The 24635-nt window shown below is 51.3% G+C and overlaps 1 protein-coding gene across 1 annotated transcript; it reads right to left on the bottom strand.

Annotated features, from left to right (window-relative positions):
* WFDC2 (Epididymal secretory protein E4) lies at positions 8685 to 16320 on the bottom strand. The gene is given in 4 exon segments (NM_213947.1): positions 8685 to 8828; positions 12307 to 12459; positions 15456 to 15599; positions 16212 to 16320. Coding segments are annotated over 3 exon segments (372 nt in total). The 5' UTR covers positions 16288 to 16320; the 3' UTR covers positions 8685 to 8828; position 12307.

The raw sequence follows: 24635 nt of genomic DNA, 5'->3' as shown, positions 1-24635 counted from the left end.
TCAGATGAGATAAAGCCAAAGGAAAAAGGCAGAATCGTGCTTTGGACGGATGCTCTGTTCCAAGAATGGACCAGCCTCATGGACCTCAAGAAGTTAGAGATGAATGGGCTAAATGTGGGATCCGACTCCTCCGCCTGGGTCCCCTTTCTCCCTAAAATGCCAACCCCAGGCTGGGTGGCTACCTGGGTGCCACCATGCAACTCTGGGGCTCTCTCCCACTTCTGCTCCTCACCCTCCATCAAGAGCTTCGATCAGAATTAGGACAAGGTCGGCATGGAGCATGGGGGCTCCAAGAATAGCCAGGGAAGAGGGCCAGGGCCCCCCAGCTCTAGTCTTGGCCCGAATACCTTCTAGCATGAATTAGGAAAGACACCTCACCTCTCTGACCTTAGTTTCTTCATATAAAGTGGCAAGGTCTGATATCTACCTTAAAGAGTAATTCCAAGGAGAAAGCCATTCACAGGAAAAGAACCTAAAAGGAAAACCCAAGAAAACTGTTACCCTGTCCCAGAGGCTCTCGTGGCTTTTCGTCCCTGTTAACAAACATATACTAACTCAGAGCCAGGCCTGGGTTAAGCATGAAGGCTGCAGAAAAGAGGGTGGCGAGTTCCCCATTCTCAGTCTTCTTGGTTAAGGAAGGAGTCGTGAGAGCGGCTATGATCTACTGATACTTTTTATTTACCACTGTTTTCCATTAGTCATCCCCCGCCCTTCAGTAAGCCTGCAATGCAGATGGTACACGCCCGTTTTGCAGTGCAGGAAACTGAGTGTCAAAGATACAGGTGATCTGGAATTCCGGTTGTGGCTCAGTGGTTTAAGAACCCAACTAGTATCCATGAGGATACAGGTTCAATCCCTCGCCTTGCTCAGTGGATTAAGGATCTGGCGCTGCCACAAGCTGCAATGTAGGTCGCAGAGGTGGCTCAGATCCCAAGTTGCAGTGGTTGTGGCATAGGCCTGCAGTTGCCGCTCCAATTCCACCTCTAGCCCAGGAACTCCAACTTCCATATGCCCGCAGCAGCAGCCATAAAAAGAAAAAAAAAAATATATATATATATATATATATATAGGCGATCTCCAAGCTCACACGGCTAGAAAGTGATTGAGTCAAGCTGCAACCTGGCTCTCAGATTCAGGTCACCCTCCTTTTACTCTCAGACACCTGTTCTAAAATGACAGTGAGACAGGGGGTGGAAGCCTGAGAGATCTTCTCATCAAATCCTAGACAATCAGATCTGGAAGGGCCCTCCAAGACCATGGAGTTGAATTCCCTAATTTTACAAGTGAAGAGAGGGTGATTTGGAGAAGTTAGGTGGATACAACCACACACCGTAGTAAGTGCCTGGGCTGGGGTTTGTATCCATTTGAGTTGGAGCATCAAGTCTTGGGTTTTCACGGCACCTCTTCCAGAGTGAAAACCCTCCACTTCTCTGTGGATGGAGAAGGCTGTGCCCGGATGGGCCAGGTGGGACGGGTGGGGAAACACAGCCCTCAGCTACTACAGACGGCCTTGCAATTGTGGCCAGCCCCCCGGCATATGGGACCAACAAGGGCAAGGCGATGGGTTTGGCCTCTCTCAACCACTTTCTCTTTTTAGGCAAAGATGTCTCTGCAAACATATGCAAACTTCCTACGGAAAATGGCCTTTGTGGAGGCTCCCACCTGCAATAGTTTTACAATGGGAGAACTTTTGAATGTGAACCTTTTTATTACAGCTGCTGTAATGGCCAGGACAACAATTTTTAAGGAAACAAATACGTGAGAAAATATGCCAGGACATCTGATTTTCCAATAAGAACACAGCCCTGGAGTCAGGATTTCTCTAGGGCCACAGAAGCCGTAGCCGCCAGCCTACGCCAGAGCCACAGCAACGTGGGATCTGAGCCGCGTCTGCGACCTACACCACAGCTCACAGCAACGCCAGATCCTTAACCCACTGAGCAAGGCCAGGGATTGAACCTGCAACCTCATGGTTCCTAGTTGGATTCGTTAACCACTGCGCCACGATGGGAACTCCCATCAGTTTTATTGTTAATGGCAATATTATATTCTAACCTACAAAGCATTGTAATTTACCTAGCCAATCAATCATCTATTGTTGAAAGTGTGTTTCAATTTTTTTTTCTTTTTATGGCTTCAATTGAGGCATGTGGAAGTTCCCGGGTCATGGTGTAGTGGCCAGCCTACACCACAACCAGGGCAATGCCAGATCCAAGCCACATCTACAAACTACACTGAAACTTGGGGCATCACTGGATCCCTAACCCACTGAGCGAGGCCAGGTATAGAAACCACATCCTCATGGATTCTAGTTGTCCTTAACCCGCTGAGCCACGACAGGATCTCCTCCAATTTTTCCATTATTATGAAATAATACAAGGTTAAAAGTAAGCATGGTTTTAAAACACCTTTTTAAAATAACTTCCCAGAGTTCCCGTTGTGGCACAGTGGAAAAGAATCTGACTAGGAGCCATGAGGCTGTGGGTTCGATCCCTGACCTCGCTCAGTGGGTTAAGGATCTGACATTGCCATGAGCTGTGGTGTAGGTTGCAGACGCAGCTTGGATTTGTTGTTGTCATTAGGGCTGGCAGCTGTAGCTCCGATTAGACCCCTAGCCTGGGAACCTCCATATGCTGTGGGTGCGACCCTGAAAAGACAAAAAATAAAATAAAAACTAAATGAAAAAATAAAGACTCAATTCTTGGGTCTCCCCATTTCATTGTCCTTCTTTCCTGACATTTGCTCACAGGTGAAAACTCAAAACTCAGAGGACCTGGTTCCTATGAGTACAAATACCCAGAAAGTCTTACATCACCAAACCTGGATTCTGAGAACTGCTATGTTATGAAAGTTGCTTAGATGAAAAGATAAACAGAAAGTGCCAGAAAGAAGAAACTACCAGAAGGCTAGTGGGTGCTCGATAAGCAACAAGGGGGCCGAGACTAACACTCTTAATGTGGTATTGACAGCTCATTGGATTTCTTAATCCTGCTGGAGGAAAATCTTCCAAATGAGCACGCTTCTTAAAGCCTTTAAAAGAACGTTCCAGGGGAGTTCCTATAGTGGCTCAGTGGTTAACAAATCTGACTAGGAACCATGAGGCTGCGGGTTTGATCCCTGGCCTTGCTCAGTGGGTTAAGGATCCGGTGTTGCCGTGAGCTGTGGTGTAGGTCGCAGACGCGGCTCGGATCCCGCGTTGCTGTGGCTCTGGCGTAGGCCAGTGTCTACAGCTCCGATTCGACCCCTAGCCTGGGAACTTCCATATGCTGCGGGAGCAGTCCTAGAAAAGGCAAAAAGACCGAAAAAAAAAAAAAAAAAAAAAAAGAGGAACGTTCCAGGAAGAATGGACGAGCATAGTTTAGGAGCATACATTATAGCAGATTTATAACCTGCTTTTACCAGTTAGCTATAGTGAGTGAAGATTTGCCTATGTCATTAGATGTTCTGCAGCATAACCGTTAAAAGGTATAGAGCTTTCCCGGAATGGATAGATCATAATTCATTTAAGCAAGCTTCCATGAGCAAAGGTTGTCTACGGTTTCTCAATATTACAAGTAAGGCCGAGCATTTGTTTCATCAGGATAGATTCTAAAAAGTGAAATTTCTCAGTCAAAGAGGACATGCATTTTAAAGCTTTCAACACATAATACCTTCTAGCAAAATTTTAATAATTGCCACTTAGGAAACACTTATGATATGCCAGGAACCAGATTAAGTGCTTTCTGTACATTATCTCATTTAATATTTCCAACAGTCGAAGAGGAAGATTTTATTAATATCTGTATCTTACCAATGAGGACACTGGAAGTCAGGAAAGTAAGTTCCTTGATGGAAAAAGCAAACTTGAGAGTTCCCGCTGTGGCGCGGTGGAAGCAAATCTGACTAGTATCCATGAGGACATGGGTTCAATCCCTGGCCTCGCTCAGTAGGTTGGGAATCTGGCGTTGCCATGAGCTGTGGTGTAGGTTGAAGGCACAGCTCAGATCCTGCATTGCTGTGGCTGTGGCTGTGGCTGTGGCTGGCAGCTGCAACTCTGATTCGACCCCTAGCCTGGGAATTTTCACATGCTGCAAGTGAGGCCCTAAAAAACAAAAAAATAAAAAGCAAACTGGCAGGAGTTCCCATTGTGGCGCAGTGGTTAACGAAGCCGACTAGGAACCATGAGGTTGCGGGTTTGATCCCTGGCCCTGCTCAGTGAGTTAAGGATCTGGCATTGCCGTGAGCTGTGGTGTAGGTTGCAGACTCGCCTCGGATCCAGCGTTGCTGTGGCTGTGGCGTAGGCCGGTGGCTGCAGCTCTGATTCAACCTATAGCCTGGGAACTTCCATATGCCACAGGTGTGGCCCTAAAAAGACACTAAAAAAAAAAAGAAAAGAAAAAATGCGTGAGGGCTACAAACACCAGGATACAGTAGCTCTAGGCTCTAGGGGACCCCATCTTTTCATTCAATGACCTGGTTTGGCTGGGCCCTGGGCTTCTTCGGGGTTGATATCCCAGCTGGGGCGATAGACGGAGACTTCTGGGTCTAGGACTTCTGCACTCTGCAGGCAGAATCTATGAATGGCTGAGAGGGATATTGCAGCTCCCCCCAGGTACCATCCTTAATAGCTAAACAAACCAGACCCTTACCAACAGATGGCAGCACCGAATGGAAGGCTGAAGAGTTGTCAGCCATCATTCTGTGTTTATGTTTTCCTCCTCCTCTCACTTTTGCCATGACCTTGTAGGAGAATTATCAGCTGGGTAAATGCGGTCATGGGACAGCAAGGGGAGTATGCATTGTGCTCGTGATATGATTATTTCAGGAGTTGGTTTCCGGTAGCTGCATCAATGGACAGGACAAATGGAACCTCGGGAGCCACTATAGCTGGTACAGCCCTAGCTCCCAGGGCAGTAAGGCTGGCAGTTTGGGGGCATCATATAAATTAATAGGTGAAGCAAAAAAGAAGAAGAAGAAGAAGTCATTTCTTCCATGCTTTGTTGGATAACCTAACTACTATCCTTGCTTCCACATCGCCCCCAGAGTCCATTCTTAGCATAACAGCCAGAGGAGCTTTTTCCTTTTTTTTTTTTTTTTTTAAATTGGTTTTTAGGGCCACACCCGTGGCATATGGAGGTTCCCAGGCTAGGGATCCAATTGGAGCTACAGCTGCAGGCCTGCGCCACAGCCACAGCAGCACAGGATCCCAGCCACACCACAGCTCACGGCAACACCAGATCCTTAACCCACTGAGCGAGTCCAGGGATCGAACGCACAACCTCATGGTTCCTAGTCAGGTTCGTTTCCGCTGCACAGAGATGGGACCTCCGAGACCTTTTTCTTTTCTCTTTCTTTTCTTTTGGCCCGTCCACAGCAGACGGAAGTTACAGGGCCAGGGATCAAACCCACGCCGAGCCAAGCCACCCACCACAGTGACAACATCAGGTCTTTAACTCACTGCACCACCTGGGAACTCCCAGAAGGATGTCTTTCAAAAGTAAGTCGGATAACATCATCACTCTGCTCAAACCCCTCCCCGGGCTCCTAAATTCCTCCGAATAAAAGGCAAAGTCCTCGTAGGGACCACATAGCCCTCTGTGGTCTGTGCCCACAGTTCCTCTCTGACCCCGTCACCCCTCATGCTCCCAACCACTCATCACTCCAGCCATGATCCTCAAGCACCTCGTACACCCTCTGACCTCAGGTTCTTAACCCCGGACGTGTCCTCTGTCTGGACCGCTCTGCCCATGGATTCCACGTGGCTCGTGGCCTTCTTCACTCAGCTCATGACTTGAATGACAACGGAGGAAAGACCTTCCCTGAAGACCTTCTTTAAGGCAAGGCCTCTATCCCATCCCCTTGACCCACCAGACCTCTTGCTCAACTTTATAGTTCGCCGTGATCTTCCCGCCACCTGACATGTTACACGTGTTGGCTCATTCATTTATTGACTATTCCCCTCACCCTACACACACACACACGCACACACACACACACGTGCATGTGCGAACACACACACGTAAATGCACACATCTCACACCTCCTTGATGTCAAATCCCCACCACCTAGAACAGAACACATAGTAGGTACTCAATAAATATTTCCTGAATGAGCTGAGGACTCTGTTTACGCTGGTCCTCGGGCTGGGCTGCCCTCTACTGGTCTGTCTTTAGAACTTCATTTTTTAAGCTCTGCTCCCTCATGTGCAACTTTCTATTATCCTTCTAACCCTCAACCTGCACTTGGCTGAAGAATAGATGTTTGTTTCTACACAGGTTTTACCGTACCCAGCCCTCTGGACTAGAGATCAGGTTTGGAGACAACAGCGAAGCAGTCTGCTGTTGGAGATGGCAGACCCTGCCCTGAGCTCTGGAGGGACGGCGGTTTACCAGGGTTCCTGGCCCTGGGAGCTCTCCTCGCAGGCAAAGCTAAGCATCGCTGGCGAGGAGCAGCGCGAGTGATCATGTTTTGTGGCTTGAGTGCTGATGGACAAAATGACGGTGGGCATACAAAAGGCACACGCCTCTGCCATCCCTGAGTTAGACAAAACCCTGCCCAGGGCTCTGTTTCAGAGTGCAAAGTTGGGGGAAGTAAGGGGAAAGTGGAAGGGGTGGTAGCCACACGTAGTCCTTAACGACTCTACCTACACAGCCCATCACTGGCGGCTTTCGCTTCTGCCTAGAGGGGCTGGGGAGATGGGACCCTGGACAAGGATAGAAACCAGAACAGGGACCGCTAGGAGAAAAGCTATACTGCCACCTATTGGCAAGAACAGCCTTATGCACTGAGCACCTTCACTCCTGTCCAGTAGACTTGCTCACCTGTAGCCCCGTGGGGATGGATGGAGAAGCCCTTGGTTCACAGCCTGGGGCAGGGACCCAAAAGAGGATGAGAAAGATAAGGTGGCCAAACTCCAAGCCACCAAGCTTTCTGTCTCCAGGCCATCCTGCTCCTGCTGCTCCGATCTTTCACATTCCACAGTGGGTGGAGGAGCAGAGGACATAAACCATACCCTGGGATTCCAGAGTTATTACTATTCCTTCCTGGCTCAGGGATTAAAGTGAGAGATCACTGCAGTGGAACCAGCATGGGACTCTGGTATCATCAGACTCCGGTGCAAATCTAGATGTGTAAAATGTTGACAGCAACCTAAATAGTCACCGAAATAAATTGTGCACATCCAAACAGTGGAATACTATACAGCCATAGAAAAGCAAGAAGAAATCCTTTATGCTGTGAGTGCTTGTCCAGTCATATTAAGTGAAGAAAGCCCAAAACAACACAATGGCTGTAGTGTATATTTCATGTAACAAGGTGTAGTAGAGGAGAATTTTCTATCTAAATATCCCTAGAGAGATGGAGAGAGATTACAGAGCTAAGAGGAAGAGAAGGAGAGGAAAAATAGCTATAGAAAGAAGGGTGCTTGTGATTGCCATTGCCAATGCTCTTAAATAAAATATGCTTACAAGGCACTTATCTTCAGAAATCTGCTCTCAAGGTTCTGATGTTTGTCATGTGTACCTCAGCGTAAATTAAATGAATGTGGTACCTCTCAAAAAAAGAAAGAAGGGATGGGGGATAAAGAGGGGGTAGAGAGAGAAGAAAGAAGAGAGAGAGTGAGCTGGAGCTCTGTCTTGGAAGGAAGACACAAGAAACTGGTTGCCCTCGGGGCCTCCACAGAAAACAATGAACTGGGGAGTTTCCTGGTGGTCTAGTGTTTAGGACTCGGTGCTTTCACCACTGCAGCTCTGGTTCAATCTCTGGTCTAGGAACTGAGATCCCACATCAGGCACTGTACATCACAGCCACGAAGGAGAAAGCGAGTGGCTGTGGGCGGAGGGAGAGTGCCAAGGATGAAAAGTCTTTTTGTTATGTATTCATTTTTTTATCTTTTGAATTTTGGCCCATGTAATATATTCTTTATACAAAATAGTAAAATAACAGTCTGATTCTTCTTTTCCTTTTTAGGGCCATACGCGCAGCATATGGAAGTTCCTAGGGTCGAATCGGACCTACAGCTGCTGGCCTACACCACAGCCACAGCAACGAGGGATCCGAGCTGCGTTTGTCTGCAACCTACACCACAGTTCACAGCAATGCCCCATCCTTAGCCCACTGAGCGAGGCCAGGGATCAAACCTGTGTCTTCATGGATGCTAGCTAGTCAGGTTCTTAACCTGCTGAGTCACAATGGTAATTCCAACATTTTGATTTTTAAAAGCAACTACAACAAAGGACCCGGGCTTTGCCATCTTTTTTTCTGTATGGCCCCAGGCAGGTAATTTAGTGGAGTCCAGTGTCTGCCATGAGACTGTCATCAACGAATTTGTGTCATCTGATGGATCCAGATCTCGCAAGCCAGGCTGCGTCTGGCACACACGCTGCTATTGTTATCAGAACCCCCAGCAAGGAATCGCAGCAACTTAGGAAGCATTCTGTCCCCTCTCTGAGCCCCAGGTCTCTCTTCCAACAGCCGCTGAGGGCTGATTCACCTGGGGAAGCACTGCCGCCCACAGAAGTGCCCTGAATGCATGTTCATTGTGTCAGAGCTGACCTCTTGCCAGACTCTGCGCCTGGCCGATCTGGTTGCCCCTCCCCCTCCCCTCCCCCCCCTCCCCCTCCCCGATCTCAACCCAGAGTCTCTGGTGGAATGGGCCAGGATAGTAAGAACAGAGGCCACAGCCCGCCAGTGCTGGAAGTGATCACTTTATTGGTTGGTAAAAGAAGCAGTTGCTGTCAGCTCAGGAGCAAGCGCAGAGGCCAGAAAGAGAGGAGGGCTGGCTGGAGCCAGAGAGACAGGGCCAGGCAGGATCTCCCACTCCCCCATGCCTCGGGCTGTGGCGGCTGGAGCTAGAGGAAGAAAATCGTAATAAAACCATCAGCAACGATATCCATGGAGATCCTGTCGTGGCTCAGTGGTTAACAAATCCGACTAGGAACCATGAGATTGCGGGTTTGATCCCTGGCCTTGCTCAGTGGGTTAAGGATCCGGCGTTGCCATGAGCTGTGGTGTAGGTCGCAGACTCGGCTCGGATCCCACATGGCTGTGGCTCTGGCGTAGGCAGGTAGCTACAGCTCCAATTCGACCTCTAGCCTGGGAACCTCCATATGCCGAGGGTGCGGCTCTAGAAAAGACAAAAACAAAAAACAAACAAACAAAAAAAACCCCAATATCCATGATACTAGACACGAGTCCTGTGCCTTAAATTCTGGACCAAAGCTCCTCCCACTCCATGGTACCCCACCCCAGCAAAACCTGACCTTTTTTTTTGGTGGGGGGCGGTGCACCTGCAGCATATGGAAGTTCCCAGGCTAGGGGTAGAATTGGAATTACAGCCGCCACAGCCACAGCAACGTTGGATCATTAACCCACTGAGCAAGGGGTTAATGATCCAACCTACATCCTCATGGATACTAATCAGCTTCTTAACCTGCTGAGCCACAACAGGGACTCCCAAAGCTTTCACCTTCTTCAGGCTCTGGGGCTCTGCCCACACTTCTCAGAAGGTCCTAGACTCACTTCTGCTTCTGACCATTCGCAGGACACACCTGAGCATACCATGGTCCTCACTGACCATTGCAATACTCCTGAGAGGCCACTGTCACTTATCTCCTGAAGAATCCCTCTACCATCAGAAAGTTCCACCATGTCCCCACTCCCTAGGTTAAGCTGGGATTAGCTGATCAAAATATCTTACTTATACCCCCTGCCCCCGCTTTTTTTGGCCATGCCCACAGCATTCAGAAGTCCCTGGACCAGGGGTCAAAGCCATGCCATGGCACAATGCTGGGTCCTTAACCCACTGAGCCACCAGGGAATTCCTATTTATCCCATTTTATAAGCAAAATACTCGCAGCTCAGGGAGGTGAAAAGGGCTAGAAAAGCGTCAGAGCTGAAAGTTGAATTTAGGTCTTCTAGGAGTTCCCATCCTGGCTCAGCAGGTTAAGAAACCCACTAGTATCCATGAGGATGAGGGTTCAATCCCTGGCCTCGCCCAGTGGGTTAAGGATCCAGCTTTGCCACAAGCTGTGGTGTAGGTCACAGACATGACTCAGATCCTGCGTTGCTGAGGCTGTGGTGTAGGTTGGAAGCTGAAGTTCCGACTGGACCCCTAGCCTGGGAACTTCCATATGCCGTGGGTGTGGCCCTAAAAAGCAAAACACAAAAGCAAAAACACCAAAGGAAAAAAAAACCCCAAAGACATGAATCCAAGTCTCCTAGACTGCAAGCCCAGCCCCTGCTGCCAGCACTCAGGGAGGTGAGAGGCAGCTGGCATCACCAAAGAGCTCTGGGCCCTGGGAGACTGTGGTTCTCTCTTAGGCACCGAAATAGCCAGTTGGGGGCCTGGGTCTCGGTCCTCACATCCTGGAAATAGCAGGTTCCATCACTGAGCCGCCAGTCCTGTGGCTGAGCACTCGTCAGAAGCAGCACCATCAACAGTAAGATTTCAGCCAAAGGGCCCTTCAGGCTCCTGCTTGTCCTGTTCCCTATGCCTGAAACAGCCTCCCCGCCTCTGTACTTGACCCCACTACTGACCTTTCACTCATCCTTCAGGCCTGGCTCAGGGTCCCTTCTAAGCCTGCTTCCTCCTTCTTCCATCCCCACCGGGGTGAGGTTTTCCTCCTGTGTCCCCATCACACACACCCCTGCCCTCCACTGCAGTGCTGGCTACAAGCTCTGGGAGTGTCCATCCCTCTGTCCATTTCAGCCTCAGGGCTGCAAGCTCAGGGAGGAAGGACAGTGGTCACCTTCTGTCCCAGCACCTGGCACAGAGCTGGCAGCACTGTGTTGGTCCCCCTGTGGGCTGATGAAGCATGTCCCTCGGGTTTTGTTTCTCTAAGTTTTTTTTTTTTTTTTTGGTTTGAGGGCTGCACTCACAGCATATGGAGGTTCCCAGGCTAGGGGTCCGACTGGAGCTACAGCTGCCAGCCTACACCACAGCCACAGCAATACCAGATCTGAGCCGCATCTTTGACCTACACCACAGCTCATGGCAACACCGGATCCTTATAACCCATTGAGCGAGGCCAGGGATCGAGCCTGAAACCTTGTGGTTCCCAGTCGGATTTGTTTCCACTGTGCCACAATGGGACCTCCCCTCTCTTTACATTCCTATGCTTGCTTTACGACTTAATATTGTTTTATTTTCAACTGGATGTGGGGAAAGAGAGGCTCCATAATCCTCCTTGCAGCTCAGAGCCCTGCCTGCCACAGAGCAAGTGCTCCACACACTCCAAGAGGCATTTGTGAAATTGACCTGAAATGAATGGATCTCTACCAGGTTTGTCCTGAAAAGCCACGCTTGCAAAGGTAAAGGTCAACTCTGCTGCCTGGCATTGGCCTTGCAAAGAGCTTCCTACTTCCTGAAGCCCTCTGGGCACTTTCTCCTTCCAGGACAGATCTGCTCTGCCAGCTGCTGCCTTATTTGCTCGGGTGTTAAGGGGAAAAGAAGTAAAACTTCTCATGGCCCAATTCATCAGCAAATCTTGTCCCACCTACCCTCCCATATGTCTCAAACCCAGCCACTCAGGTCACCCAGTCCATCATCTCCCGCCTGGCCTCTGGCAGGAGCCTCCTAGCTGGTCCCTCTTGTTTCTTCTATGGCTGGTCTAAGGTGTCCACACAGCAGCCAGAGGAGTCCTTTTAAATCTAAGTTAGGGCATGTCCATTTCCAAGGACCCAGCATCTCTGGGTCAAGACCAAAGTCCTTCTGTGCTGGATCAGGTCCCTCCTGTTACCATTTACCCCTCTGACCCTCTCATCTACTGCCCTCCGGTTGATCACCAGGCTCCTTCTGGCTTTTCCTGAAACTCAGCAAGGATGCTACCGCTTCACACCTGCTGCCCCCTCTGCCTGGAACTTTCTCCTTGCTTAGGGCTCCCTCCATCATTTCCATCAAGTCTGTTCAAACGCTGGCTTCTTGGAGGGGGCGTGAAAAAAATTGCGATATTTCTCCCTGCTGTGCCCCCGCTGCTTATCTGCCTTGAGTTTTCTTTTTCTCCAGGGCATTGATCTCCTTCTAACCTCCTACAGAATATACTTGCTTAGTCACTTTGCTTGTCATTCATTAACCCATAAACCCATCAGAGAGAAATTGTTGTCCGCTGAGTTCACTCACAGAGCGACCCCAGCACCTAGAGCAGTGCAGGGCACGGGATAGATGCTCGGTGAGTATCTATGAAGCGGATGAAAGTAACTCAAAGGACAGCACAGCACGCTAAGTGAACAGCAGTGTGTCAGCTCAGGTCCTCCTTTTCAGCTTTCTGCAGGTGTCAGCACACCTGGGCATCCAGGTCCCCACCACCACCCCCCGACCCGGGCACCTACCTCAGAAGACAGGTGTGACGCAGGACACCTTCCCGCAACCATTGCGGCAGCATTTCAACTGGCCGGGACACTGGCTGTCCACCTGGCACTGGTCCAGGCAGAGGCCGAGCTGGGGAAAGGCGATGTCCACCTGAGGGCAGGAGCCCTCCTTTTCTGCAAAGAAAAAGGAGTCAGGAGAGTGGGCAGAGGGGACCCAGGGAGATGAACGTGTCTCCACACTTGACCTTCCCCTGGACTCACAAACGGGAGAGCTGCCTGCCTGAGTGGGTCTCAGGGGACCTTGGAAGAGTGCCCAAAACACCCCCTCCTCTGCTCTCTCCCCCAGTGGTTTGGGATCGCAGGACCTCACTTTGAGTCTCAGCGCTGCCTTTTCCGAACTTGGTGACCTGGCACTGGAAATCTCTCAGAGCCCCAATATCTTCAAGTGTCACATGCGATCCAAGGTGCCCACATCATGGGGCTGTTGTGAAAGCCATGGAGGCAATAGGCATGTATAATTTCTCCCTGCAAAGCTAAAGTGCTTTGTCATAATAATAATAACGAGCTATTATAGCAGTTAACACTTACCACTTGACATATTAACTCATCCAATCCTCACAAAAATCCCGAAAGAAGGGGGAAGGAACAGTTACTGTTTCCTCATGTTACAGATGAGGAAACTCAGGCAGCAGGAGATCAAGTAATTTGCTTCAGGTCGTACAGAGTAGAGACAGGATTTAAATCCAGGAATCTAGCTTCAAGTCTGGGCACCATGCACTGCTGCATCGTAAGCTGTGAAGCCCAGTGCATGGGTGAGAAGTTCCACACCCACCATCTCTTCACTCCTATATATTCAGTCCCAGTTACACATTCACTCATCCACACACACAGCCAGGACTGCACACACACACACACACACACACACAGTTACCACTACAAAGCTGTGCCGATTACAATACCCTTTATGTAAACCTATTGTCTCCTCTAATGCTCACAGCTCATCTCTTCTCCTCCGTGGCGAGGTTTCTACCCTGTTCCCATCACAGGAGGGGAGGGGGCCCAGAGAGAGGAAAGCATCGCCCAGCACCACACTGCTGATCAGAAGTAAAACAAACACCTGAGCTCAGCCTTCCAATGTCCACACCCACCCACCCACACACACACACACACACACACACACACACACACACACACGGACACCCCATGCTCCACTCCCAGGGTCAAAGAGAAGGGAGCTGGGCTCATTTCCCAGAAGCCCCAGGAGCAAGCCCAGCCCCAGGTCAAACAGGCACAGAACTGGGGGGCACTGCAGAGGACCGGAGGGGCTGCCCGCCTGCACAGACACCCTCTCCCCAGAGAAGGGCAGGGGCTCTCAGTCCCGAGCTGCCCCAGCACAGAAGGGCACTGGCGGCGGGGTTCTCACTAGACAAGCCACTGTGTGTGCAGCGCTGCTCCCTGCGGACACATCTCCACGGAGGGTTCATTTAGCCTCAGGTCAGGCCTGCAGCACCTGAGCGTCTCATCCCTTCTTGCCAACGAGAAAGCAGAGGCTCAGAGAGCTCAAGCCACCGGCTCAGGACCCACAGCTAGCAGAGGGCACAACTAGGACTCGCCTTCAGGAGCCATCGGGCCCTGGCCCTCTTCCTCCCTCGGTTTGTCCATCTGAGACCAGGGAACAGCAGAGACTGCCCCTCGCCCGCCCCCGCAACAGCCGAGACCCCTCTTTTCTCCCTCCTCTCTCATCTGTCTGTCTGCCTCTCGCTTTCTCGCCCAGGGGCCACCTCTCCTTCTGGTTCTCCTCCCTCGGGTCCAGGTTAGAGGCCTCCAGACCCAGAACAGCCCCTGAGGGGCCCTTCCCCCACCAACCCCCAGCAGTGCTGAGTCTGTCCTTATCACCTTCCAGCCCCTGGGGGCATCGACAAGAATCACCAGGCAGGACCATCACAGGGGCGACATTCTGGGTAAAGACCAGTGAGCCCAACACCTTGGGGCCCAGGTCCTGTCCCTGCTTCCTGTCCTCAGTTTTTCCCCCTGAACATGAGAAGCTGGGGGTCCACGCTGTCTCCGGCCACTTCCTGCTCTGATGGGAGCCGCATAGCCTGCTGGACAGTGCTGACCTCTAGCCGTTCCTGTACAGGACAGGCGAGCTGCACACACTTTCCCTCTCACTCAGTCCTTAGAGTGGAAGGGAGGCTTTTAAAGATGAAGAAGGGCGAGCAGTTCCCATCGTGGCTCAGCTGAAACAAGTTTGCCTAGCATCCATGAGGATTTAAGTTCTATCCCTGGCCTCACTCTGTGGGTTTAAAGATCCAGCGTGCAGTGAGCTGTGGGGTAGGTCACAGATTTGGCTCGGATCCCTAGTCACTGTGGTTGTGGCATAGGCCAGCGGCCACAGCTCTAATTCAACCCCTAGCCTGGGAACCTCCATATGCTGAGGGTGCAGCCCTAAAAAGACAAAAGAAAAAGATGAAGAAAGGGGAGGGGCACTCAGGGAGGGGGTCCTGATTTCTTCCCATCACCCAGGGAAAAGGGAACCCCCTATGCTATGGCTTCTGTCCCGCCAAGGATGGTGGTGCAACTTCCTCTCCCTGAAGCCTTACATTCAACTTTGATGGGCTGGTTGCTCTTCTAAGCCTGGGAAATCTCCACCTGGACGAGGAATTCAAGGCGTCTTGCCCGGCCAGGAGTCCAGTCCTAACCCCAGGACAGGGGGAGCCCCCAGGATAGGGACTCCCATAGGGATGAGGGCCCTATGCTTTGGGACCCAGCCCCGGCGCAGCCCCAGGCTGTCCAAGGACTAATGTCAGCCAGGAGGAAACTTCTAACCGGGTCCCCTGATCTCAGAAAGCAATGCTCCGGAACAACGGCCCCGCGGTGCCTCCCGGAAGTCTCTCACACAGCAGAGTAATGAATCCAGGGAGGAGTGGGGGACTTCCCTCCCCCACCCCACCCCCACCCCACCCCCTGTCTGCGCTTCGGCGATACCTAGCACCTAGATCTCACGGAGGCCATGGGAGGCAAAGCACAGGCTGATCTGCTTCCATCCACCTCGACCCGGCCAGGGACCCTTGGGTGGGTCGCGCCCCGGTTCCCGGAAGGGAACTGGGCACTCCCTCCTCCTCCCAACCGCCGCTGCACCGCCCCGCCCGGCGCGGGTCCCCTGGGGTTACCATTGGGCATCTGGCAGATGGTGACGCAGCCGGCCTTGCAGCACTTGAGGTTGTCGGCGCAGTCCGCATCCGAGAGGCACTCCTGCGTACAGTTCATGTCCACCTCCACCGCGGGGCACACGCCGCTTTTCTCTGCTCCTGTGCCTGCGAGGTGGACGGTCGGGAGGAGCCCAGTCCCCCCTCCCAGAGGAGGCCCACCTCCTGTCCTGGGCTGGGGGGGGCGAACCTCCATCTCTCAGGAATTCTGCAATTCTGGCCCTGGGCTCCCCCCTTGGGCACCCCCCCCCCGCCCCCGCCGCCTTCAGAGAGCCCCACCTCCAGGACAGGGTCCCCACACCTGGGAGGACAGGAGTCACCTAACCATTGGCAATCCTAAGCCTGCAATCCTTAGGGGACCCCCGCACAGCTGAGCGTCTAGGGTCTTCCCATGTCCAGGCAAAGGGCATCCCCCCATGCCCAGCTCCTCCCTCCCCCCCAGTCTGCACAATCAGCAAAGAGTCCCCCTCCTACCCCCGCCAAATGTCAGCTTTCAGTGGTCTCCCCACCTCCAGCACCGTGGACCACACACCCAGAGCTCCAAGGGTCACCCTCTCTAGACACGAGGGCTCCCCACATTTTAGTCTTTATGGATCTCCCCACTTCTGCCCCCGGATCCTCACTTCTCTGTCCCAAGAGAGGCTAAGCCTCTGGCGGGCTCCATCCTGGCGCTCCTGGTTCGGCCTCTCTGGGCGCCAGGCGTCTCCCCGCCCCACTCACCTGTGACTGGGGGGAGGCCCAGCAGCAGGCCAAGGAGGAGGGAGGCGACCAGCAGACCCAGGCGGCAGGCAGGCATGGTGCTGGCCAGGGCGGGGTGCAGGAGTGCAGCGCCGTCCGGAAGAGGGGATTTAACGGCGTTCCTGGGGGGGCGTGGGGTGTGGGCGGGGCCGAAACCGCGCTGGTCGAGGGCTTAGCAGACAACGCAGGCAGGCGGGCAGGCGGGCGGGCTGCCACCGAGAGCCATTTCACAATCCCCCGGGATCAGGTGTCACTCTGGCCCCAGTGGGAACCAGGAACCTAAGCTCCTTCCAGCCCCAGCGCAGCCTGACCAGCTGCAGCTGGACCCTTGTCCACCCCTCCCTCCCACCTCCCTCCCACCTCCCTCCTGGGGCTGAGTGCCAAGCCCAGGACTCCTGGTGCCTAGTCCAAGACCCAGGGCCCTCCCTGGAAGGCCCGCTGAGCGGGAAGGAGGGGGAGGGCAGGACCCCCAGGGAGGAGCCTGCGGCTTGGGTTTGGGCTCAGCCGGATCCCAGGGCAGTCCCCTCTTCAGGGAGCCAAGGTGGAGGTGGAGAGGTTGGTACAGAGCCCACAGGGGTGGGGGGCTGTCACAGGAAGCAGAGCTGTCATGTCGAAATGAGCCCACTGGAGGAAAGAAACTGAGGCCAAAGGAGGTGAAACACCTGCTAAACATCTGGGGCCATTTGATGGGGTTCTCTCGCCTCTCTTGTCCATGCCATCAGCCTCTCAGGGCTGACTGTGTGCGGGCTCTGTGTTCAGTGTCTCCTGGAGTCGTGGGTCTTCCCGCACCCCTGGGCACAGACAGGGGTTGGTGTCATCGCCAGCGGTGCAGGACCCACGGGTGGATGTGTGAGGGGGAGCCCCTCCTCCAGCAAGGTCCCAGGAGAAGCTGTAGAAAGTTTTGACCACAGATCTCCTTTCTCCCAAGTCCTGGTTTTTTTCCTTTTCACCATAAACATTTCCTAGGTGTAACTATGAGACACACACTGTGGGAAGCCAGCTGGTGCAGAGAAAGTAATTAAAGGAGCCCTCGGCCCTGGCCTCGGGGCGACAGGGTCTGGCTTTGACTCTCACCTCCACCATGTCCCAGCTGAGGCCTCTGGAATGAATCACCTCCCTGTTCTGTACGGCCACGTCGTCATCTACAAAGGCCTGCGAGTGGTCCAAAAATCGTGTCCCCAACTCTTAGGAAGGAGACTGAAGTATAGCCCAAGCTTCAACCTGCAGGCTGGTAAAGGCCAAGACACAGTTATAGCAAGAGGTGCCTTGAGACATCCTTCCTGCTTCGACAGTCTGAGGTCTGTTCAGTCTCAGGTCTTTGCTACTGGGGGGTAGAAGGGGTCGGGGTCAGTGACCATTGGGATAACAGTTGAGTAGGACTTGGTGATGGAACTACATCCAGCTACTGTCCCCACAGATGCATCCAGGCTAAAGAGACTGAGAACGCCTCCCCCACTTCCCACTTCCGGCCTGGGGATGGAGACCTGTCCTTGAAGGGAGGGACCAGGGCTGTTGACTCCGAGCACAGAGAACAGTCCACAGCCATGAGGCAGGAGCCGGGGGGTCGGGGGGTGGGGGGAGCACAGGGCGGCTCCAGGACACAATCCGGGACATGCAGAGGGCACTTTGATGAAGACCTGGGTTTGAGCTTGTGGACCCAGCTGGCTACTGGACATTCAGCCTCGGGCAGTGCTGCCCACGGCTTTCTTCTGGGATCTGCTCAGTTCCGCGGGCAGGAAACTGCCTGGCCTCACCCCTCCCCAGCCCCCCTGGGCCCTGCTGGGGACTGACTCTCTCTAACAGGAATGAGGATTAGTCTGAGGCCCAGGGAATGCGGTAACGCACAGGAACGGAGGAGAGAGTTTCAGAGACCAACAGCCCGTGGCACCAAAACCTGTTTACCTTTGCGATGATTGCCTCTGCGCTAGGTGTATTTATATATTCCACTTCTGCCTAAAAAGTAAAAGGGGCAGAGGCTCTAAAACTGAATACATTCAGAGTTCCCTTGCAGTGCCCTGGGTTAAGGATCTGGCATTGTCACTGCAGTGGTGCGGGTCACCGCTGTGGCGTGAGTTCCATCCCTGACCTGGGAAAGTACACATGCCTCAGATGGGGCCGAAAAAATAAATAAATAAACTAAATACATTCAGATCCCAATTAAGGGCTGGCCACTTCCTGGCTATATGACTTATAACAGCACCTCTCTTTTTAGACCTACGACATCTTCCTTAAAAGAGATATCATGATAACTGTTTTGTAGGATTATTTTAAAGGTGTTTGGAGTTCCCGTCGTGGCAGGTTCAATCCCTGGCCTTGCTCAGGGGGTTAAGGATCCAGCGTTGCCATGAGTGTGGTGTAGATTGCAGATGTGACTTGGATCCCACATTACTGTGGCTTTGGCGTAGGCCGGCGACTACAGCTCTGATTAGACCCCCAGCCTGGGAACCTCTATAGGCCGAGGGAAGCAGCCCTAGAAAAAGACCAAAAAAAAAAAAAAAGGTTGTTTTGGTGTTTTTAGGGCTGCACCTGCAGCATATGGAAATTCCCAGGCTAGGGGTCAAATCGATGCTGCAGCTGCCGGCCTACGCCACAGCCACAGCAACACCAGATCCAAGCCAGATCTTTGACCTACACCACAGCTCACAGCCACACTGGATCATCAACCCACTGAGCAAGGTCAGGGATTGACCTGCATCCTCATGGATGCTAGTTGGATTCGTTACCACTGGGCCACGACAGGAACTCCAATTATTATTTTAAAGTTTAAAGGGAAAAACATAAACCAGAGGTTGCACATCTAGCTAGAATATTGTAATGTGAGCCCACATAGTACATTTTAGAAGTTTGAATTCTTTGCCAAGATTTAAGGTGGGGGATTTGGAGTTCCCGTTGTGGCTCAGTGGTTGATGAATCTGACTGGGAACCATGGGGTTGAGAGTTTGATCCCTGGCCTTGCTCAGTGGGTTAGGGATCCGGCGTTGCCATGAGCTGTGGTGTAGGTTGCAGATGGGGCTCAGATCCCCGCGTTGCTGTGGCTGTGGCATAGGCTGGTGGCTGCAGCTCCGATTCGACCCCTAGCCTGGGAACCTCCATATGCTGCGGGAGCGGCCCAAAAAATGGCAAAAAGACAAAAAAAAATTTTTTTAAATAAAGTGGGGGATTTCACATAAAAGTAAAATGTTAGCATCTTTTAGAACAAGGAAACAATCCGGGAACAGTCTTGCAACATTGCATGGCAACCATCAGCTAGAACAGTGGGACTCAAACCTGAGCAAGCATCAGAAATCGATTAGAGGGCTTGTTAAAACACTGACTTGAGATCTCTATCTCCAGAGTTTTGATTTAGAACTGAGAGAGTTCCCTTTGTGGCTCAGCAGGTTAAGAACCTGACATGGTCTCCATGAGGATACAGGTTAGATCCCTGGCCTTGTTCAGTGGGTTAAGTGTCCAGCATTGCCACAAGCTGAGGTGTAGGTTGCAGATGTGGCTCTGATCTGGTGTTGCTGTAGCTGTAGTATAGGCTTCAGCTGCAGCTCCAATGCAACCCCTGGCCCAGGAACTTCCATTTGCCACAGGTGTGGCTGTAAAAAGAATTTTTAAAAAAAGAAGAAGAAGAAGAAGAAGAAGGAGTTCCCATGGTGGCTCAGTAGAAATGAATCTGACTATATCCATGAGAAGGCGGGTTCTATCCCTGGCCTCACTCAGTGGGGCAGAGATCTGGCATTGCCATGAGTAGTGTAGGTCAAAGATGCAGCTCGGATCCCATGTTTCTGTGGCTGTAGCATAGGCCGGCAGGTGTAGCTCCGGGGAACTTCCATATGCTGAGGGTGTAGCCCTAAAAAGCAAAAAGAAGAAGAAGGAGGAGGAGGAGGAAGAGAAAAAGACCTGGGGAGAAACCTGAGACTCTGCATCTAACAGGTTTCTGGTGATGCAGATGCTGCTGCTCAAGGGTCCACAATTTGCAAACAATGAACTCAGCTAAATAGAGCAGCTCTCTTGTTCCATAATTCCCACCATTCCCCATTGTCTCCCCTGCCCCCAGCCCCTCTCCAAATACTTTCATCCACATTTCTCTCCTGGCCTGGAGAGCATTTCAATATGTGGCCTCTGGCGTGGGTGCAGAGTGAGTGCTCAGGAATAGGTAGCTTTTTTTTTTTTTTTTTTTTTTTTTTTTTGGTCTTTTTGCCGTTTCTTGGGCCGCTCCCATGGCATATGGAGGTTCCCAGGCTAGGGGGTCTAATCGGAGCTGTGGCTGCCAGCCTACGCCAGAGCCATAGCAACGCGGGATCCAAGCCGCGTCTGTGACCTACACCACAGCTCATGGCAACGCCGGATCCTTAATCCACTGAGCAAGGCCAGGGATCGAACCCGCAACCTCATGGTTCCTAGTCCGATTCGTTAACCACTGAGCCATGACGGGAACTCCAGGTAGCTTGTTTTTATTTAACAATCTTAATAATTAGGCATTACGGTTATTCGCATTTTACAGATGGAGAAAAGGACATTCAGCTAAGGGAAAGGGACTTGCTGAAGGAAACACAGCAGCAAATCAAAAGGAAGACACTCGGCAAAACCTTTTGGCCATGTGGCTGTTGTTATTTCAGTGTTACACATCTATCTGACGTTAACATAGACAATGCATCAAAAATGTTGAGTGTGGGGAGTTCCCATTGTGGCGCAGCAAAAACGAATCCAACTAGGAACCACGAGGGTGTGGGTTCGATCCCTGGCCTCGCTCAGTGAGTTAAGGATCTGGCGTTGCTGTGAGCTGTGGTGTAGGTCCCAGACACGGCTCGAATCCCGCATTGTTGTGACTCTGGCGTAGGCTGGCAGCCACAGCTCCAATGAGACCCCTAGCCTGGGAACCTCCACATGCCACGTGGCCCTAGAAAAGGCAAAAAGACACACACACACAAAAAAATGTTAAGTGTGACTTCCTGAGTGTAAAATCATATTTATCAAGGAAGAAAAGGAATAAAAAGGAAAGAATGAACATTAAAATGGGAGGTGACACGAGTCGGCTGTGGATGTCCCCAGTCTAAGGGGACTACAGTAAGTGGACGCTGAAGATCTGAGAAAGTCCCAGCAACAAACTAGGTGTCTTTAACCACACAATGGGGCATTGTCCCCTTGGACTGTTGGACCCATTCAAACTTCCTTCACTCCAAGGAGAGCTCTCTCTCTGAGTGTATGGGCTGTTTTGTTGTTTTGTCACCTGGCATCCTTTTGTCCTTTCTCTGATAACAGCAGCCTGCTTTCACTTTGGGGAATGACTTTTCCTCCAACCTATAAGGGTGGCCAATCAGATGCTCTCCTTGGAATGAATAAGCTTGGAATGAATAATCTTGAGCAACGAATAACCAAAGCCCTGAAAATGTCTGGAGCTCATTCCAAGGTGGCCTTTAGACCTTAGTTCCGCCTTGTTTACTATTGTTTGCGAGCTGGGATCTTAGCATCCTCTTCAGTTTCATGAGATAAATTACATCAGTCAGTGCTATGGAGGACTGAGTCGTGAGTGCTTATGGCAACAGAAGATTCCGAGGGCATCTCACTTAAAGTTGTATTTAGGAAGGGAGAATGGATGCCCATGACATCCCCAGCCCATTCTCAAAATTCTGCCTCCAATAGCCAGAGTCAGTTTCTGTGGCGCAAAACCAGGAAGCTCTGACTGTCTTTACCGGGGTCACCACCAAGTTCCTGGGTCCCTAATCCAAGAGCCTTTTCTCAGCCCTCATCCTTCTCTAATTCACAGGTAAGGTCCTCACGGCATAAATGCTGACCAAATTTTCATATACTTGGTATCCCAAGTCCAGGCAGCATGGCACCGTCCTGCACACAGAGCCGGCACCCCAAGAATTGGGGTGGCACACCGCACAGAATTGTCCAAGGAAAGAGCATCCATGTAAAGCATATTTTTATAGTGATTATTCTTCATCTCCGTCATTACGTGGTACTAGGCACCCCCATCCTTGTAAATGATCCTACCTCCAGAGGAGGTCTTCTCCCTATTATTGTTACCTGTTATTGTTACCTGCACACTCCCTAGTTATGTCGCCCACCCCTTTTACCCCATTTCCCATTAGGTGAATAATCTCCGATCTCTGTCTCCAACGTGGACCTCTCACCAGTCTTGGTGTTACACTCTCTCTTTGTTGGCCAGCGACTTCTTAAAAATCAAATCAGACCACGCTACTCCCTTGCTCCCAGTCATCACGAGGGTTCCCACTGCACCTGGAATCACAACCTAGATGCCCTACCGGGGCCTGTGAGCAAACCCCTGCCTGCATCCCTCCTACTTTCTCCTACCGTGCAGTCCTAGGTGAGGTTCCTGGACCTGCCTCAGGGCCTTTGCACTTGCTCTTCCTTCTCCCACATGCACACAGCTCCTTGCCACCCTCCATTCAGAACCACCTGCCTCGTCTACCGCCACTGTGACCTGGACTCTGCATGATTTTCTTCCTCTAGTGATTACAGGTGTCCTGTTCATCATCACTGACCGTGTAGCCCTCCAGCTACAGTGTCAGTTCCAGGAGGGTGGGGCTGTGTGCTGTTCACCGCTGTGACCCAGAGCCTAGGACAGAGCCTAGGACACACAGTGGGCACTCAGGTATGACATGGTTACTGATCCTTCCTGGGTACAGGCCCTGTTCTAAAGTCTTTACATGGATTCACCCTCTTGGTCCTCGCTACTCAGCAAGAGGAGGGGGCTGTTTGCAGCCATGGAGTCTATTCTGAGCTTTCTTTTTTCCTTTTCTTTTTTTCCACTTTTTTATTGTTTTTCTTATGGCCACACCCAGGACATATGAAGTTCTCAGACCAGGGACGGACCTATGCTGTAGCTGACCGACACCACAGCTGCAGCAACGCTGGATCCTTTAACCCACCGCACAGCCTGGGGATTGAACCTGAGGCTCTGCAGCCACCCAAGTCACTGTAGTCTGATTCTTTTTTTTTTTTTTTTTTTTTACAACCACACCTGCGGCACATGGAAGTTCCCAGGCGCTACAGGCCTACACCACAGCCACAGCAACACCAGATCCAAACCACATCTTCAACCTACTCCACAGCTCACAGCAATGCCAGATCCTTAACCCACTGAGCAAGACCAGGGATCGAACCCCAACCTCATGGTTCCTAGTTGGATTCGGGAACTCCATGGAGAGAATTTCTTAAGGCAGATATCATCACCCTATTTTGCAAACAGGGAGACTGTGGTTCAGTGAGGCGAAGCGACTCGCCCAAGGTCACACTGCAACATCCAGATGACTGAAACCAATCTCTTCTAACCAAGTAATCTTCCATAACATGGTTATTAATTAATAGTTATTAATGCTAATTAAATAACATTTATTAATAGCATTTCTACTACATATATCATAGCTGGCATTCATTGCGGGGTTACTCTGCCAGACACTTATACAAGCATTTTACTAATATTATATCCTGAATTCTAGGAGAAGTTATGAGAAAGAGAACAGCAGCCCCTGAAGTCTGGAAGCTGACCTGACCCTCACAGTTGGCCTTATGTTCTTTTGCTGAACATCAATATTTCACACTGTCAACATCAGACCAGGCCATTCTGTGTCCGTGTTGGATCAAGACAAAGAGCATTCCGTAATTAGGTGTGAACTTGGGCAAAATGAGCTAAATTATCCTAACCACCCAATGACCACGCATCCCCCATTCTGCCTACTATGAGTGACTGCTGCTTCTTTACCAAGTACAGCTCTAACCTCTCTCTAGTCTTCCCTTCTTAGATTAAAGTTAAGATCGCCAATCACAGAAGTGTCCCGCCTCTTGACTGCATCCATCCAGCACAAAGCCAGTCTTCTCTAAAAGCCTCCCCCAAATCATCGAACATAAGCCCAATCCTGTAAGTCCTTTCCAACATCCTCTTTTTTTACTTTTGTTTTTGGGGGTTTTTTTAGGGCCACACCTGCAGCATATGGAAGTTTCCAGGCTAGGGGTTAAATCGGAGCTGCAGCAGTCACAGAAACGCCAGATCTGAGCCACATCTGTGACCTACACTGAAGCTCAAGGCAATGCTGGATCTTTAACCCACTGAGCAAGGCCAGGGATTGAACCCGTGTCCTCATGGTTACTAGTGGGGTTCGTTACCGCTGAGCCTCGGCAGGAACTCTCCAACATCCTCTTAATGAGGCCATGAGGTTTCCCAAGAGGGGTGTTCTCCTATGCTGCAGGGAATGATAAACCCAACTCGATCAACTAGGAACGAGCGTTTCTAGTGGTCTGTGGCTAGAAACATTAACAAGTATAAGCATTATCCTCATTTTACAACTAAAGAAAGTAAGACTCAGAGACGTTGAGAAATGTGATGTTGAGACTACAAGGCAGTGAAAACAGAACCGGCTCTATCTGTGGTCTCCTTTGGTTACTACCTCTGCT

The sequence above is a fragment of the Sus scrofa genome, chromosome 17 (genome assembly GCF_000003025.6).
Source record: "Sus scrofa isolate TJ Tabasco breed Duroc chromosome 17, Sscrofa11.1, whole genome shotgun sequence".
Lineage (NCBI taxonomy): Eukaryota > Metazoa > Chordata > Mammalia > Artiodactyla > Suidae > Sus > Sus scrofa.
Note: the sequence above shows the minus strand (reverse complement) of the source record. Positions and strands in the feature narration are given on the sequence as shown.